We start from the raw sequence: 18,655 nt of genomic DNA, 5'->3' as shown, positions 1-18,655 counted from the left end.
ATAATTCACACATTTTCTGCAAACAACGACAACTTTTCTCTCGAATAAACCACAGGAATGATGATGGTAATGGCTGTATGGCAGGGAATAGTATAATGCACAGAAATACGATGCTTTCAGGTTTTTATTGCTCAAAATCGATATTTTATTGAAAACAGGCGCAATTTTATTGCCAAATACAGAAATGTTTTGATATATTTTATGGGTGTTCGAAATGTGCATGACATTTTCGAACAATATCAATTTTTTTTATGAAAAAGTATTTTTCAGACAGAAATAAAAAACAATCAATCTAATTTTGAATAGCATTTTTTGAGGATTTAAGTGTGTGTAATTGTTTTAAGAATAGTTGAAATTTCATTCGTTTTTTTTTTTTCCTTCTTCTTTCGATTTAAATATTTTTTTTCTCGTTAAAGAATTTTATTTAAACACATTAACATTCTCACCTCTATAACAGTTCACCTTTTGGATTTTCCAGTAATAGCGTTCTTGGCAAACCGTCAATTGTAACGTTGGAAAATTTCACAAATGGTACTTTAGCCATGGCTAATAGTTTCTTATCTGTTTCGATGTATCCAGGTTGGCTTGACACGAACACCGTTTCACCGTTAAGTTTTTCGGCTGTATCAATCGTGGACGATAAATCAAGCGGCTTTCCGTTGCATGCAAAGAACAAATTCATGTGATACAGCCCAAATAATTGCTCGATTTCGTTTCGTAGTTGATGGAGAGTTAATGGCTTTTTATTGGGATCATCAATGAGAACTGTGCCAAGGTTAGTTGCACTGGTTGAGCAGTAACGCGGTTGAATTTTCGTGACGACGTTCAACCAACGTGCTACAGGTTTTATTGCTGGGCCAGCAGTTGATTTCATAGCAGTGGCAGCGACGGCTGCAGCAGCAGCGTTGGCCACTTTCTTTTCCATGCTAATGGTGATTTTGAATGTGACTCCCTTAACATCACATTCCTCATGAACGAAACTACGTGTTGAGGCTTCACTGGCTATTTTGACCGCATCAAGTGGCAAAAACGGTGATTTAATGACACCTTCGATGAACTCTTGATGTGATTTGGCCACTTTACTCAAATCGCTATTTGTATCGGATATTTCGTAGTAAATAATAACCGGGTCAGTTGGAATCAATTGTGATTTTTTCTTAAGCTTTTGAATACGATTGATGATTTCACGAGCAACACCTTCAAAGAGTAATTCTTCGGTCGGTGTTAAATCCATCAATACCAAAACATCATTGTCGCTATGTGCTTCATATTTCGAGTCTGTATTTTCGTCCATTGCATAGATGATGCGCACTTCTTCCAATTCGATGCGATGTTTTAATATTTCGAAATAGCCTTTGTCAAGGTTGGCTTGGATTTGATCATCGGTCAATTGCTTGATGGCAGCCATAACCGCTTTAAAATCACCCTTCAATCGCAAACCCAATGTTTTGTGATCGGGTTCGGCGCGCAGTTTGACGCCATACCGTGTTTTATCGGCGCATGTGATCAATTGACGTGCATTTAGCTCACCCAAAACGAATGATTCGAGCGCTTGGATATCCTTGAGATACTGCTCATTCTTGTGGATTACAATCACACTTGGAACGGGATATTTGATTGGCATTGTCTTGCGATCACGCAAAACTCGACCCAATTCAATGACATTTTGCATGCGACTCACAGCCGTTTCAACAGTTGTCTGGATGTAGGCGCGATTTGGTTTGGGCATCATTTCCAAATGCACACTGCCATCGAACGATGCAGTCTTTGCCACAGAGTTCTTCTTTCCTTTGCCGCCACCGCTGATCGGTGACGATGGTATTTTTGGCGACACTTCATTGGGTGTATTCAATCGCGACAATCGTTGGTACATGAATTCCTAATTATACGAACGATAAACGGTGATTGAGTTAATTATTGATTGCAAATGATGAAACATGAATGGAGCAAACAAAATGAACGATAACGATTCTTCGAAAAGCAAACTAATTACTAATATTACTTACCGAAAGGTATGGTGTGAATGGAGCCATCATTTTAACCATTGTATCCAGAACATCAAACAAAACATTCAACGATGCAACACAATCCTTAAGACCATCTTCTCCCTTGATACGGCGACGATTCAAACGAACATACCAGTTGGTGAGGTGGTCGATGAATTTGGTGAGACGTGGCACAACTGTGTACAATCGATATGCTTTCATTTCCTTTGCAACAAACTCAACAAGTGACTCTTTAAACGAACGAATCCAAACGTCCATTATATTGGTGGCGCCGGCAACGACCGTTGAATCAAATTGGAACTGATTATTGGCAGTTGATTCATCTTTTACATAGCGGTAAATATTTTGGAATAAGAATCGATACGCGTTATACCAGGGCAAAAAGACATCTTTGATAATATCACGTACACCTTCCTCTTTGAAGCGCAAATTCTCGGCTCGTACAACTGGCGAATTGATGAGATACAAACGAAGAGCATCGGCACCATATTTGTTCACCACCTCCAATGGATCGGGGTAGTTCTTCTTGCGTTTCGACATCTTTTGGCCATCAGCAGCCAATACCAAACCGTTGGCAATTAGATTTTTGAATGGCGCCGTATTGAAGAGAGCCGTTGAAATAACAAGCAATGTGTAGAACCAACCACGTGTCTGATCGATACCTTCAGCGATGAAGTCGGCTGGAAAGCAATTTTTGAATTCCTGCTCATTTTCGAATGGATAGTGTTGCTGTGCGAAAGGCATAGAACCCGATTCGAACCAACAGTCAAACACCTGTGGAATACGACGAAGAGGCGGTTGGCCCGGTCGTTTTGACGGAATAACAATGTCATCGATTGATTCACGATGCAAGTCAGTAATTGAAGTTTTAGTGTACTGTTGCAACTCGGCAATGCTTCCGATGCATACGATTTCTTCGCCATCGGGTGACATCCAAATCGGAATTGGTGTGCCCCAGTACCGATTACGGGACACGGCCCAATCACGTGCGTCGCGCAACCAGTTGCCGAATCGTTTCTCTTTAACAAAATCGGGCACCCAATACGTTTGCGATGAGCATTGCAACAGTTGCTGTGACATTTGCTCGACGCGAATGAACCACGATGGAACGGCCTTGTAGATGAGTGGTGTGTCTGAACGCCAGCAGTATGGATACGAATGCTTAACTTGGCCACTTTGAATCAAACGACCGTTGGCTTTCAAATGAGCAATGATATTTTTATCGGCATCCTTAACGTATTGGCCCAGGAAGTGTGACACTGGGTCGACAAAACGGCCGGATTCATCGACGGGACAAATGATTTCGCTGTCTTTTTGAATGATGCCATTTACCAAGCAAACACGATAATCGTCTTCACCGAAATATGGCGCTTGATGAACGACACCAGTACCGGAATCTTCTGTGACGTATCCATCACACAACACACGATGAGCATTCATTTTCTTTGAATATGCAGTAAAGTAATCGAATAATGGTTCGTATTTTAATCCGTCAAGCTTTTTACCATTGAATTTTTCTACGATTTCGTATTTGCCAGCATCTTTGAATACACTCTCAATTCGCGATTCGGATAGAATGTATTCGGCACCGGTTGCCGTTTCTTTAATGTGAAGATACACCATTTCGGGGTTGACACAAAGCGATAAATTCGATGGCAATGTCCATGGAGTGGTTGTCCAAGCCAACATTTGTACACCTTTGAACTGAGGTCCTAGCAATGGAAAGCCAACAACAACGAATGGATCAACGACTTCTTTGTAGTTTTGACCACTTTCGAAGTTTGACAGAGCAGTGGTACAGGCAGTTGAATACGGCATCACTTTCACTCCTTGGTACACTAAACCTTTGGCGAACAGCTGACGGAATACCCACCAAATGGACTCCATAAACCATGGATACAGCGTTTTGTAATCGTTACGAAAATCTGAAGTTTTTATGAAAATCATTAATTATTATCAATTGATTGGCTAATTTTGAATTTTCATAAGGAACGTTGAGAGAATTGATTTGATTAGCTTGTTTCGTTTTTCAATTCGAAAATGTACAACAGCAACAAGCATTCAAAAATGTAGAGAAAAGAGAAGTTTAAACATACCAATCCATCGCCCCATTCGATTCACAATCTGTTCCCATTCGTTGGCGTAACGCATGACAATTTTTCGGCACTCGTTGTTGTACGCGGCAATGCCCATTTTGGCAACATCTTCCGGCCCGCGGATGTTGAGTGTTTTATCGATTTCATATTCGACAGGTAGACCATGACAATCCCAACCGAAGCGACGCTCAACATGATAGCCTTGTTGGTGTGCATAACGTGTTACTACATCTTTGATTGTTCCGGCCAAAATGTGACCATAATGAGGTAATCCCGTAGCGAAAGGCGGTCCATCGTAGAAAGTGTAGCTACAATTCAGAGAAGAAAAACGAACAAAAAAATCAGTATTTTAAAAAGATCACGACCCGTAATTTCTGTGGAAACATGAAACCGTTATCAAAACGGGCAAAAATTGTCAACGTCATTTCGATGAAATATGAATCATTGTTTGGTATTGCTAGTTGAGCCAATTGATGTTATCGTTCATGCAGTGAAATCTTATGACGATTGCTTTTTTGCAATACGACACAAAGATTTCATCAGAAAATGTAACCATGTGCATTTGCATAGGCTCATTTCAAGATACCCTTACTACACACAATGCACACTCTCTATGGTATCAAATAAATGGTTCTTACTTTGGTTTTCCTTTCGATTGCTGCAGACATTTTTCAAACACCTTGTTATCGCCCCAGAATTTCAATGTCTTCTCTTCTTCGTCGGGAAAACTGATCGTCTCTGGAACACGATACAATTCTTCATCAAATGAGCCTTTCTCTGTGCTCAATTTTGCAACACCGCTTTGCACATTCGCTTCAACCGGGCTTGGTGCCATTGTTACATGTATGTTTATAACCTACTTTTTAGTTTTCAATCCTAAATCGATTTGGATAAATTTAAAAATTGTGCAATTATTATAAGTCCACGTTTTTTGTGATGCCGATGTTATCACGTTGCTTTCGGTAAACAAAACAGATTGCAAGCTGTACTTACGGTTCATTCACTGCAATGAGATGATGAAATATGAGCAGAGAAAAACGTGTATTGTCGGCACTTACAACAATATTAATAGTGTTGAGCTGTCACCACACACCATTCAACTGACAGTTATTTTGGCATATTCCTTAGCAGACTGAGCATTGAACGCATCCATTCCACAGTGAATGATTCTTATTTGAAATGCTGTTGCTTTTCACATTTCAATGATGATGTGATTTTGACATGGAATATTGCCACGGTTTATTACAGAAATTAAATTGAAACTTTGCCAAAGAAAATATACAAGGAAAATAAAGCACCGAATTTTCAGACTTTACACTTTTTGTGATTTATTTGACTTTTTATTCGAAAAGAGGAAAAAAAAAGAAAGATTGGATCTGTTTGAATGTTGAGCTCAAACAGCACGAGAATTTTATGTCAGATTTCATTCAACTAGAAAATGGTTCTTATGGCCAAAAAAAATCCCTATATTATTTTATAGTATATCGAAAAGAAGAAGAGTTTAAATTATTTCTTTACAATAAAAGAGGGTTCTTTTTTTTATGCTTATTACTCCGAACCAAACGACAAAAGAAAACGTTGCATTCACATTAATTCTGAATCTAAATCGAACAAATATTACATTTTGTCCACAAATATATTAAATAAGCCACACACTGAATTTTGGGAAAATGCACTACAATCTAGAACACGTCAAGCGGAAGCAAATATGCGATTTATTCTAATGCGTATCTTTTAAATGTATCTATGTCATCAAAGTGTTGCCGAACAAGAAAAAAAAAAAGTTCAATAAATGTAATTCTTTATTATTTTTTGTTAATTCCTGGAAAATGGTCTAGAAAATCTGCACTTGGGTAGCAAAAAAAAATATTTATAATTTAAAAGATTGAAATTTGTTTGACATTTCAGCTATTTGTTTTTTTTTAACAAAGAAAAATCTTGTCATTATAATTATAATTGGTATTGACTGTTCCAGCAATGTGTGTTATAAGGCGATACTGAAGCAAATTGAATGGCTAAAAAAAACTATAGACTTGTTTATTTTATAGGCGTATTTCATTTTTTCTTCAATTTTTTTTTTTTGGAGTAAGATAAGACCACTTTTGTTCGTTTTTATTCAAAATACTAAGTTTCTGTTCTGTGAAGGCCACTAAACACTAGTAAAAGACAACAAAGCAGTAGCGCAAGGCAATTTGTTTATAATATCAAAGTTAAAGTACACTTTTGAGTGAGGCCTCTTTTCATTTTATATTATCGTTTTTTTTTCTCAATCTGGCTGTAGTGTGTGTGTGTGTGTATCTGTCTAATTGTTCATTTATATATTGTATTAGTGTAGGTGTGTGTGTGTTTTGTCTTCTTAGCGTAAAATATAGAAAATTTATTCATTTCCATAGCGGAAAAAAAAACAAAGCTACAATTTTCAACAGACACTTCAATTGTAAATGTAATCGGCACAATTTCTAATGTTAATATTTTTCAATTTTTCTCTCTTTCTCTCGTCATCTTTAGATTATTATTTATTTTATAGATATAGTATCATTTTTCTTTGAAGAAACGAATTAAACAGACAAATTTCATTTAATATGGCGCACATCAACTTGAGATGGTTTTTGTTTTTGTTTTCTTCTCCTATTCGTTATATGATTATTTAATGAGTTTGCTTTGCCGAGATCGTTTTGTATACATTGGGTGGTGCATCTTTGACTAAATATCTCTATATCTCTGCCTTTTTTTTTTGTTTTATCGAAGAAAAAAATCCATTTTTTCTTTTCATTTTTTTTCGTCTGTTTTTAATCTCAAATTTCCTTAAAATAAAACCAGGTGTGCCCAATGTTCTTCCATTTGTTTAGGCTCTTGGGCTAATTGGTATCATTTAGATAAAATAAATTGCTAAATTAGTCAACGGATTTCAAAAACCAATTCACAAAAATAATTTGAAAAAAAAAAAAATATTGTTGAACTCATCGAGAAAAAAAAATGAAGTCTCCTGCCGAAGTTCGCAAATAAAATTTAGCTACCGAATATAAATCGTCGGAGAGACGAAATAAATTTTTTTAAACGAAAAAAAAATATAAACTATTTTTTTTTTGTATAAAATTTGAATTTGTGCAAGCAAAACATATGCAAATACCTAACGTACGAGAGCCAAACATATTTTTTAAATTATTCCTTAATTTTTTCCTCTTCTTTTCATTCATGTTCAGTACACAAAATACATGCTCTTAAAACTAGGTAAGACATTCACAATTTTTTTTTTTTTTTCATTCGGGTTTTTTCGTTTCTTGCAAATCCATTGTAAGATTCTAAGTGTGGACTCTTTTTTATATAGTGTGATTGTTGGTCCACTTTCTTTCAACAATAACAACAACAAAAAATTCTACACATTTGTCGAATGCCAAAAATCAAATAAGTGCGTGTTGTTGTTGTATACAACAAACAATTCGTATTTACGTAGAGACGCGCGTAGACATTGTTTAACCAACGTCGAAACACTCTTACATGTCTATATTTAATTAACTGCTAATTCTCTCTCTCAATCGAATATTATTAACGCCGCTGGTGGTGGGTTGGAGCGTGAGATGTATGTGTGTTTTTCCTTAGGACACCGAGCTGATTGCATTGATCGGTGAGTCCATTTGTGTGAGAACTTTGTCGAGCCATTGCAACGGTCCGTGCAGATGAATCTCCACCCAGCAAGGTGTTGAAGTAACATCCTGTCGATGATATTCGGCACCCCAACCCTTTACAAAACTCATACGAATCGTGCACATTTTGGTGAGCTCAAACACCGATTCGTAGCCATGATTAACGGCCTGCGATAGCAACGTTGCAAATTCCGAATTGTTGAAGATTTTCAGCGAGCAACCGGGTGGAATTTTGCACACGGTGCTTGAATGGAAATTGTGATGATGATTGCACATGCGACTCTGTACGAAAATCGCTGAATCCGACAGACATTCGACAAACACTTCACCGCGCACGAAATACACGTGCGCTCCCTTGCCAATGTGACGACGTGTATTCTCAATTGTACTGTTGCGATTCACATTACTCAATTGGCCCAAGCAAAAGCGATCGGAATTGTTTGAGGGATTTGTAAAACCGTCAATGATTACCGACAGTGAATTGCAACGGAACGCTTCGCCAACGCGGCAATTGAGTTCATAGTAGGCAATCGATGCCCAAAACGGTGGTTCTTGATAGCTGATTTGCACATGGCCCGGATTCGGATTGGTTGTGTCCATTGGCTGGTCAGCATTGTTGGAATTTGCATCATCCGATAGGCCATAGGCGGGTGGCGGTGTTTCCGGTAATGAAATACCATATGGACTGTTTGGATTCGAATTCACTGATGACACCGACGACATAGTCGGACTCGTCGGGCTATTTTGATTCACGAAATTCTGATTTGACATTTGGGAATAACTAACATTGTGTGGCATATTCGGTTCGTTCACTTGTTGAAATGGGAGCAACGAATGGCCCGGTGCAAATTCCGAATGACGTGGCACCAATACGGGTGGCAACACCGGACTCTCAACACGCTTATAATGATACGGATTGATGCAGACTTCTTTTTGTTTTGCACTGAATGGAAACTGGCAAGATTCGATCGGTTTTAGTTCATGATGAGATTGTAAATCGGGCCAACGCCATACGCGACAGTAAATAACGTGTGGTAATCCTTTGCGATGTGAGACCTACGTGAAGATTTAACCATTTTCATTAGTTTGTTTGAAACAGAGCATTGTGATTGAATGTAATGTTGATGGCATTCACTTACCTGTAATCGTCCGTCCAGCGATCTAGGGATTGTTACACATTTCGACGGCATTCCCGGTGATGATAAAGCACGTTCCAAATCTTCAATTGCACCCTTGCGTTTTTTCAACTTTTTCACCAAACTGTCAACAGCCTTTTCGGCCCATTTCTCCTCTTCATCACCCTGTTTCCATCCAAGCAACTTTTTCACGGCCGGACTGGTGAACGAGAATAAGCTATTCAAGCTTGACATTGTACTGTGCGAAGATTCAACATCTTCGGTTTCCATGGTTGCGTCCTAAATTTTATGATTCTCTTGGAAACAACACCTAAAATGAAATGAGATCAGAGCGGAAATTGCATTAATATTGCGGATTATTAAACGATAAATTTGTAATTTTTATTAGTGGTTTTTTCTCATCTCAGACGGATGAAATGAACGTGAGATAGAAAAATGAGTGGAATGGGATAAAATTAACGAGTTTTGGCTAAGGAAGCAATAAAAATGCAACTAAAATTAGCTCTATTTTGATAATCATCCACTAGGTGAGTCATCGATAAAGAATTCATATCAAATTCTTTTCTGAACACTTCAAATAGACGAAATTTCAGTGGAAAAAAACCGCTGTTGTTGTTGTCTGATCTGGTATTTTAATTGGATTTCTGTTTTCATTTAAATCGAATGAATCGATTAGTTTTGCTTATTTCCATTGAATTCTTCTGTGTGTTCTTTGAAAATAATTCAAAAGATGAAATTATATTCTAAATTGAGAATCAAATTGAAAATTAGAAATTGATTTTTTTTTCACCACGGTTAGAATAGAAGAATAATATAAAGAAGATTTTTTTTTGTTTCGAGAACTATTCAAAGAAATTGTGCCAATTTCAAAATAATTGACTTGTACGTCGATTGTTGTGAGGCACTTTCATTAAAACTGATATGTTGATGATTCAAATGCATTTGATTGTGAAATTCTTCGAAAAAATGAGTTATTTAATCGAGAAATGTCACCAAATACATTAGAACTATGAGTATAGCATGCTTATTGAATGGCGTGTGTGGGGAATTTCCAAAGAAATTCATCAACGCACAACGACAAACAAGCAAATTATCTCACTCGATTGATATTTTGTTTTTATTCTTCATGCTTTATCAATGGGACAACAGCATGCGTTTCCTTTGAAATTCATCGTATTTTCTCCGAAATACGACTGATATTTTTCTGTTTGGACAAAGATTGAATTGTGTTGTTTTGGTGTTAAATCGCGATTCCAGCGGAAATAACAACATTTTTCGCCAACAAGTAATAGAAAATGAATATTGAAACAAACTAAACAAGCCAATAACAAATAATGCGTTTAAAAATAGAGGGAAAAAAACAGTCAACAGAAAAAAAAACATGATTTTGCAATGAAGCTTATATTTTACATTAATTTATGATTTATAATTCAATTTTCAGCCTCTAAAAGTGGAACATGAAATTAGGAAACCATTTGGAAAATAATGATTTATTCTTTTCTAAATCTGAATGCGAATAAAAAGTGAAATCATTAATTAAATGAGCTTTTGTTGGGCGAGTATGAATTGCATGTGGTTAACCCTGTGCATGGAGGAACAAAAACGACACTCGCAATTGGCACTGTATTGGCTGTTGCGTTGAGAGTCCATTATATTTAAATGGTTTCATTTTGATTTGATTACAACTATTTGTGAAAAGACAATTCTGTCCAAGTGATTACATTTCACTAATAATATCAGATTTGTATGGTATCGCCGCGATACTACAATTTAGTTGAGTTTCGAGGGCTTTCAGTGCTTTTTCGGTGTTGCAATGGCAATCGAGCGGGCGAGCGCGCTCTCTCTCTCTCTCGCACACACAAACAGTAGGAAATAATTGCAAAGTAATTAAGTCGATTTAGCAAATGATACACTACGATGTGGTTCACTTAGAAAATTATATATTTGCCATTGTTGTTTACGTTTGAATGGCAAAACAGCACAGAAAAAATATACACACACTCGAAGAGAGAAAAAAAAATGGAAACGAAGAAGAAGAATAGAAAAGAAAAATGCTACTCACAAATTACAACCGTAACTGACACTTGAGCAAAAGGCCGTGTGTACGAATCGGAAAAAATCAAATGCAGGCACAACTAAAACAAAGCACAAAATAACAACGCTGTACACAATTATTACGAACAACAACGATAACTGAATTTCGAACAGAACGTAAATGGAAACCAGATGAGCGACGAGTGACAGAGAACTCCTATCAAATTATGTTGGCAACAGTCGACAGTTCGCGATGTACTAGTTTTGAGTTTTTCGAATCAACTAATCGATTTGAATGTGTATTGTGCGGCTCAAAGCCAAAGCAACTGAGGTTCTATTTTTTGTTTGTTTGCTGTTGTTGTTGCTTTTCTTGTGCGCGCTTTACGCTATTGCCATTTGTGTGACAATTGCTGCTATAGTAGCAGCGTCATCACACTACGCAAAATAAATAGGTTCGCAAAACTTTTCATTACACAATGGAAAAGAAGAAGAAGAAGAAGCAACGCAAAGAAAACTATACAGTATACACATTACACCAAGACCCCACAGTATTAATATGTATATGAAATTCGATATGAATACAGTGAACGCGCGCGCAAAATAGCTCGCAATGGAAATCACTAAAGAATAAATGTAAACATGAAACATTTAGCTCCCCTCTTAGCGTACAACGTTCCTATTCATGAGCGAAGCACGGCCGCGGCGGATGAATTGTCGTTGTGTATGAATTGTTCGGTTTGCATTGTATGTATGTTGCGAAATCAAATCAACCCCACGCCATCAATGTAGATAATTATGATGTATTGACGTTTTTATGCAGTTCATGGAACGAAAGCGAATGAATAATGTGCGTCCAACGAAGCGATAGGCAAAATAGGAAACGAGAGATAGAGCCGAACAAGTGGAATGCTTTTATTCAAACTAATGTCGTAACGAATAGTATCGTTTTCATTACATCTTCAATATTCAATAGGAGGACATGTTTCCCCCTTTTTTCCGCTTCTATCTCTTTATATTCGGCTTGCTGCTGCTCTCTGCGTGTTTTGCTAACGCCATTCAAATTAAAATGCATCGCAATAAACTATAAATTTTCCCTATTCTCCACTCCGTAGTGCGATCGATAAAAATTCACTAAAACAAATTTCCTATGAATACAAATTATGTTGGCATTTTGGGGCGCTCCGCACACAGAGCACAGCATAGCGCACACCACTGAGCAGAATGGAACAAAGAGCCATAAATGAGTGCGTACATTTTTTTTTTTTTGCCTTGAAACACAACGCATTATGTGTAATTATTTTCAGTTTGAACTTGTTTTCGAACGCATGCTCACGCATGCATCGAGGGTCTGTCGCCTTATTTTGCATTTTTTCCTCTCTCTTCTGTGCCGTTTTATGTTTGGAAAAAAAGGACAATTCATAGAAATTCTCGTTTCACCGAATGACACGAACAATCATAATGAACAAAAAGATGACAACAGCAACACAAAACACACACTTGGCTTGATTATCTGCTTATTGTGTATTTGTTGCTTAGTTCGTTCAAGTCGATCGTTAAGGATTTCCTACGGCTCACAAGTACATTTTTTTGTCTTTCTTTTTTTTTCAGCAGAAAAAACGATTAAGCATTGCAACAGCATAAGTCATAGAAGTACAAACGATATTTGCACACACGTTTTGCCGTTTTTGTTTGCCATTTCTTTTTTTCGCCCTCTCTCTCTCTCTCTCTCTCTCTCTCTCTCTCTCTCTCTCTCTATCTGTTTCGTTTCACTTGGAGAGTGGATGGAAACAATACAAATGTACAGTAACTATATAACAATAGCCACGGATGAACGAAAGAAAACGAAACAACAAACAAAAATGTCCAAGGAATAAATGTGCAGATATACACTTATATAGAAAAATCCAAGCTCGAAAGCGCGTTTCGAAAACAATCCATTTCTGTAAACGTTTGATAAACACTCTCGAGCGAGCGAGAGAAAGAAGCCATGACGCATATGTATATATATTTTTGTGCGCGAATTGTGTGTGATGTCGCGTATGAACTTGTTTCACTCTTGGCCTCGCGCGCGCGCGCGCGAGCTCATTTGATACGTCGTTTCATTCGATTTCGGTGTATTTATGAGTTAAACATGTATAAAATGTTTTATTTTTCAGCGTTCGATTCGTTTGACTTGAATTTTGTGCGTCTTGCCACCAATAATATTTTTAAAAAAAAAGTTATTTGTCTCTTTTTGGCCTGTGTATTTGCGCTTATGAAATGACACACACTACTTTTTTTTCTGTTCGTCGAACTGATCCGTTCTTTCCGTCACATATATGTATTATACAACAAATGGATGGCAATGTGTGTATGAGCTCACTTCTTCTGTGCCTTTTTTTTTTCTTGAACTTTCTGTTTCAGCTCTCGATCGAAGAGTGTGTCTTATTTGTTGCTGCTCTTCTCATCGCAATTTTCGTGAATTATGTGCGTGTGTGTATGTATCGGTATAGGTATCATTTGGCCTCCTTAGCTTCACGCATATTAGCTTCTCTCATATGTTATCGTATGGTCGTCGTGTTTTCGCTCTCCGCACACACTATACACATATTATTGCCTAACATGTTGTTTAATAAGGAGAAATCCATGTTTTTCTTTGAACTCATACAGAAAATAGATGCGAGGAGAGAACATGCAAAAATGGTTTTATGAGTGTTTTTAATTTTCGGAATTCGATATAAAAATGCCACATTGAGTCATATGGGTTTCTGGTAAAAAAGCCGTACAAATCAATTTGAGACGATTAGATTCACAACTGTAGGATGTTTGGTTTAAGTTGATAAAATGTTGAAGTGGATCTTCGAATGAGTCGGTTAGAATTCATCGTAAATTCCATCTGATAATTCACACTTGAGAATTTACGATCGATTTGATACCTTCACACCATTTTTCATCGTAAAAAATACCATCAAAGTCAAAAACAAATATCGAGTTTTGGTCTCTCTTTTTCTCTCTCTTTCTCTTTTTCTCTATATCTCTCTACATTTAAAATTGACTGGAAATGGCAGCCAAAATAAACCATACGGTTTGGAAGTGGAAAAAAGTGAAAAACTGCTGTTTAAAAGGGACCAACAATGCATACACACAACTCTATCTCAACAATCGATAAAATTGAAAGGAAATGGGCGAATGCGTGCAACCACGATAGATGCATTTTCAAAATGGTTTTTTTTAAAAAAAGAGGTATGTTTGTTGGTTTTTTCCGTCCTGATATCGGAACATATTCCGCAGTATTCGTGACATGAATGAGAATATGAATTAAAGTATAGACATTATGCACTGTTCCTATGGCTTTTAAACATGCAACTTATGGAGTGGAAATAGAAGACAAATATATGTAGAGAGGAAAAAAAAGAACCTAAACAACATCGAACCTAAACGAACTAAATAAACAACGAGAGAAGAACAAGCAACACCATTGAATTGCACTGGTTTTTCTTCTTTTTTCTTCACTCTTTCTCTCTGTTTCATTTCGTGTTTCATTTCATTTTCTGTCTTTCGGATATATGTACATATATATATATATGTGAAGTGCAGTCTTGTTCGGAATGCAAACGAGTGAATAAAATAAGGCACCAACGAACGAACGAATGAAAATATGGAATGTATTCGTATTGTTTTGTTGCTATATTACGCGATCTACAAATACACAACGAGAACGTTGAAAGAAGCGAGAGAGAAAAAAAGCAAATCAAAGGCACAATCGAATCTCGAAGCCTACACATAAATGTGTGGAGTGCATATGAATGACAGAGAGCAAGGCAGCCGAGTGAGCGCAACGTACAATAAAATACATGGTGTTTTTGGTCGGTCGGGCCGTTCGTTTGGTCGGGTTGTGAGCTTGTTTTCATTAGATTCGTTTTGTGCTATGCTAAGTACTCGAAGAAAATTACACTTTGGCCGTGCACTCGCACACGGAATATCTATGTTCTGTGCGTTTTTCTTCTTGTACATTTTTCGTTGCTGCACTGTTGCACTGCCATCGCTGCTGCGGCTGCCTTGCTTCAGTTCAGCTCAGCTCTTTTTTGTTTCGTTCGTTTTCATTTTAATCTGGTCGATTCATTCGGTCGGTTTTTATTGCTGCGTTGTTGTTGTTGTTGTTATTTTTTTTTCCTTTTAGCTCCCGTCGTTTTGGTTTTGTTTTTCTCGTGAAGTGTGTGTTTTAGTGTCTATCTCACTCTATTGGATTTTTTTACTTGTCGCCGGTGCCTTGTGTTGCGTCTTTGTATTACTGCTGCTTCCTTTTTGTGTTGCACTGTATACCAAGACAATTCACTGCACACACACACACACACACCGTACAGCACAGCACTTTGCCTGCATTCGATTCGTGCGTTTGTGCATTGATCTTTGTTTTTACTCTTTTTATTTTTTCTACTTCATTTTAAATCTTTTTCATCAACTTTTCATCTTTATTTTTTCCTCCGTATGTTTTGTGTTCGGTCAATTATTTCTTGAACGTATGCTATATATATGTAATATGTTGGTGCTATGGCCTGACTGGGGGCACACTAGACTAGAGAGGCGACACAAATCTTTGCTTTTCAAGCATATTTTCTACATTACATTTGTTTTCATTATTCACTTTTGATTGACCGACCCGAAAAAAGAAGAACGAATTTTGAACCAAACGGAAAGGAAAACAAAAAGATAAAAAAAAATGCTTCACGCACAATTTTTATGGACTCTCTCTCTCTCTCTCTCTTTCTCTCCCTCTTGCTCTAGGTTGCGCTACATACGTTATTTTTTTTTTCGAGAAAAGGCTCTTTGTCATATATACACACGCACATACTCTCGACCAAAATCTCTCGGACACGTGAAATATTTGGCACCGACGATTTTTTGCTTCTTCACATTTCATTATCTTTTTCAAGTATTGAGTCATTCAAAAAAAAAATTGAATGCTTTTTCCCTCTTCTCTGATGATACTCACACTCACTTTTCAACCCTGTGTGTGAGACAATTTATACAAATTGAGTAATCACTTGAGCGATTTTCACTGATAACAACAAACATTTTCAACTGATTGCAACAATTATCTTTTTTAGATGATTTCAAGCTGACGACTGTATTTCGTCAGCGAAAATGTTGTTTACCTTTTTTATCAAACGTTTGTTTTGATTATATTTCGGTTTCGGTTCTTTTTTGTCCGTCTTGTATTTTTATTAATTTTTTTATTTAAGTAAATGGATTGAGTTAAAAACAACGACACTCTCCGAATGAATCCGACAATAAATTATAGGAAAATTCATTAACGCAGTTTATTTATGCGATGTTCGGATTCAATATGTACGGTTTTGACTTTGTACGCGAAGCACAGCAACAATCACACTGACTGACAACGGGCGACAAACAGCGATTTTTCTTCACATCTTTTGTAAGAGCTTCAATCTACAGGGGGCTCATGAAGCGCACACACACTGCATCTCGCATTGAATGATGATAGTTGTGAATTGATTATGGTTGTGTGTCGAGTAAAAATTTTCAAATTTGAAATTCCTGTTCTAGCCAAGAATTTATTGTGATCAGCAAAATTTGGGGTGATCTTTGAAAAAAAAAAAAAACGATCATTTTTACGGAAGTTTCGTTTTTGCAAATCATTTCGAAAAAAAATAATCGATGATTGATGAGTTTGAGATGGAAGATTGAGCATATCATGGAAGATTGAGTCAATGGAATTCGTAAAATCGAATACTTTTTAGGTTCATTGTGTTGCAATCAATCATTATCAGCATTTTTCAAGAGATCATTTTTGAAAAAAAAATGTTTTGCCATATCAATGACATGAATCATATTCATTTAGTGGTGTTACGGAACAGAGAGAGAGAGAGAACTTGTCGATATCCCTGTATGTTATGTGTGTTAACGTAACCAATCTATGCGATCTTTTTAGTGATGGTGTGCGCTCTCTGTGTATGTTGTCGTCTGACATCAAGAGAAAAAGAGAGAGAGAGAGAATGAGCGAGAGAAGTTTTCAGCGTTTTAAAATTCACAGAATTCTATGTTATCGTCGCCACAAGTTGCTCAACTTGCTGCTGTGCTCGTTCACTTTATGGTTTTCTTCCTCTTTCTCGTTGGATTTTCTCTCTGTATAAGTATTAAAAACACACATTCTTTATTCCGCCGAAAAGCTAGACATATGCGGTGCATGTGTGTAGTGCGTACGGGGAACACATTGCCTGTGTTGTTATGTGAGTATGTCGAGCGCCTTCAAAGTGAGAGAAAGATACATTCATATTGGCCACAGCAGAGAAAAAAAACGACGACGACAACAACAACAACAACAACAATAACGAAGCGAGAAAAGTTCAACGAAAAGGAACAAAATACAGCGTGAAGAGAGAAATGCTCGAAAAGCAACAACTATAACAAAAATCGAAGTCAGTGGCATTTGGTGTCGGTCGAAATGTTCATGCACGAGATAGAAGAGCGACACACGATAGACATATGAATGATGATGATGATGATGATCACACATACGAGCGCGAGAGAGCGCGATTCGGTGGAGCTACGATTGGAGTTGTAGGTGTAAAATTGTGGTGTGCGCATGATTCGCGTGAAACAGTTGTTATATGGAGGAAAAAGAGAGGACGATTTCAACTATACGATTGAATATGTGGATACGAACGAGTGTTGCCTGATTCGCTCAGCTCACACAATCAATCCTGGCTTTCAATGTAGTTATTTTGCATTTTTTTTTTCCTTCGTCTTCAACTTTATTCGTCATTCTCTCTTTCTCGCTCTCAAACCAGTTCATACACTACACATGAAGTCAACTGGCGTGCGAAAGAGAAGCAAACACACGTTATGAACGATGGCTGAAGAAAGAAAAGAAAAAACTATGAAAAAAATGGTGTCAAAACATGAACTACGGGCATCTTTGTTTCATTTGCCTTTGATTTATTCGAATGATTTTGATCCAATTCAATTGATTGAATGATGTGTATCAGATTTCAATTGATCGACGATAATGCGTTCGAGTCATATGATAATTGTGCAGCTGCAATTGAGTGCTTTTAACAAAACAAATAAGAAGAGCAAGAACTAAATAAATTGATTTTTGAAAGGAATTTCCTTCGTATTTTGACGTTTTTTTTTCTTCTGTGTGTAGCCTTTAATGACTTGCCCAAATGTGGTTTAACCCGTTTTCAATAAAAAAAAAAATTGACAAAAAAACCAATATCACGATCTCAACCGTTCTGTTTTTATATGTTATCACTTTAGTTTGAATTTTCACTGATTTATTCTTCTTTTTTTGTTTGCATTCTATTTTTCTATGACCAAAAATCGTTTCATCAAAACACGCAAATCACATTCAACAAATAAACCATCAAATTTTTTTTTACTTACTCAACTCAACACTTGATTTGAAAGTATTTATTTTAATCCACAGAATCCGTTTGTTTACCACCAAAAATGTGTTGATTTGTATTCCAAAAAGTGAACAGAATGAAAGTTTGGTCAATTTTGACACAAACTAATGCACTGATAGACAGCAGAAGTTCATAAACGATGAACGAACGATGAAAAAAAAAATCAAGTGACTTAAGGCACACAGCAGTACAAATACATAAAGTTGACGGTTCCGTGTCTTGGCTTTTACTATTCATATCGTCTGCAACCGTTTTTTTTTCCTCTTCTCACATCACTCGGTTCTTTCAATCGTGTTTTACTCTTTCACCACTACAACTATCGTTGTT

The 18,655-nt window shown here is 36.9% G+C and overlaps 2 protein-coding genes across 5 annotated transcripts; both read right to left on the bottom strand.

The window, feature by feature from the left end:
- Positions 1-121: 121 nt before the first annotated feature.
- On the bottom strand, positions 122-7,064 carry LOC129567375 (isoleucine--tRNA ligase, cytoplasmic). Its single transcript, XM_055444196.1, has 5 exons — positions 5,096-7,064; positions 4,741-4,978; positions 4,103-4,410; positions 2,007-3,931; positions 122-1,879 (listed from the first exon to the last, which is right to left on the bottom strand). Exons 2-5 carry the CDS (start codon positions 4,935-4,937, stop codon positions 449-451), a joined length of 3,861 nt encoding a protein of 1,286 aa, XP_055300171.1. The 5' UTR covers positions 4,938-4,978; positions 5,096-7,064; the 3' UTR covers positions 122-448.
- On the bottom strand, positions 6,449-18,642 carry LOC129567376 (protein mothers against dpp). 4 transcript variants are annotated; one of them, XM_055444201.1, is made up of 3 exons: positions 18,306-18,642; positions 8,886-9,192; positions 6,449-8,802 (listed from the first exon to the last, which is right to left on the bottom strand). In XM_055444201.1, exons 2-3 carry the CDS (start codon positions 9,150-9,152, stop codon positions 7,699-7,701), a joined length of 1,371 nt encoding a protein of 456 aa, XP_055300176.1. In that variant the 5' UTR covers positions 9,153-9,192; positions 18,306-18,642; the 3' UTR covers positions 6,449-7,698. The 4 variants fall into 4 exon arrangements, with proteins under 4 accessions (XP_055300176.1, XP_055300175.1, XP_055300173.1 ...); XM_055444200.1 differs by lacking the exon at positions 18,306-18,642 and adding an exon at positions 15,889-16,300; XM_055444198.1 differs by lacking the exon at positions 18,306-18,642 and adding an exon at positions 16,052-16,300.
- Positions 18,643-18,655: the final 13 nt, after the last annotated feature.

Source organism: Sitodiplosis mosellana, unplaced genomic scaffold, assembly GCF_009176505.1.
Source record: "Sitodiplosis mosellana isolate CC-2019 unplaced genomic scaffold, AAFC_SMos_1.0 Smas_scaffold_11, whole genome shotgun sequence".
In the NCBI taxonomy this organism is placed as follows: domain Eukaryota; kingdom Metazoa; phylum Arthropoda; class Insecta; order Diptera; family Cecidomyiidae; genus Sitodiplosis; species Sitodiplosis mosellana.
This window is presented reverse-complemented; position numbering and strand designations above follow the sequence as displayed.

Coding starts and splice junctions, on each gene's coding strand:
- LOC129567375 (XM_055444196.1), bottom strand. CDS start 4,937: ATGGCACCAAGCCCGGTTGAAGCGAATGTGCAAAGCGGTGTTGCAAAA. Junction 3,932..4,102: donor TCGAATGGGGCGATGGATTG/GTATGTTTAAAC, acceptor TAAAAACTTCAG/ATTTTCGTAACGATTACAAA. Junction 1,880..2,006: donor CATTCACACCATACCTTTCG/GTAAGTAATATT, acceptor TCGTATAATTAG/GAATTCATGTACCAACGATT.
- LOC129567376 (XM_055444201.1), bottom strand. CDS start 9,152: ATGGAAACCGAAGATGTTGAATCTTCGCACAGTACAATGTCAAGCTTG. Junction 8,803..8,885: donor CGCTGGACGGACGATTACAG/GTAAGTGAATGC, acceptor ATCTTCACGTAG/GTCTCACATCGCAAAGGATT.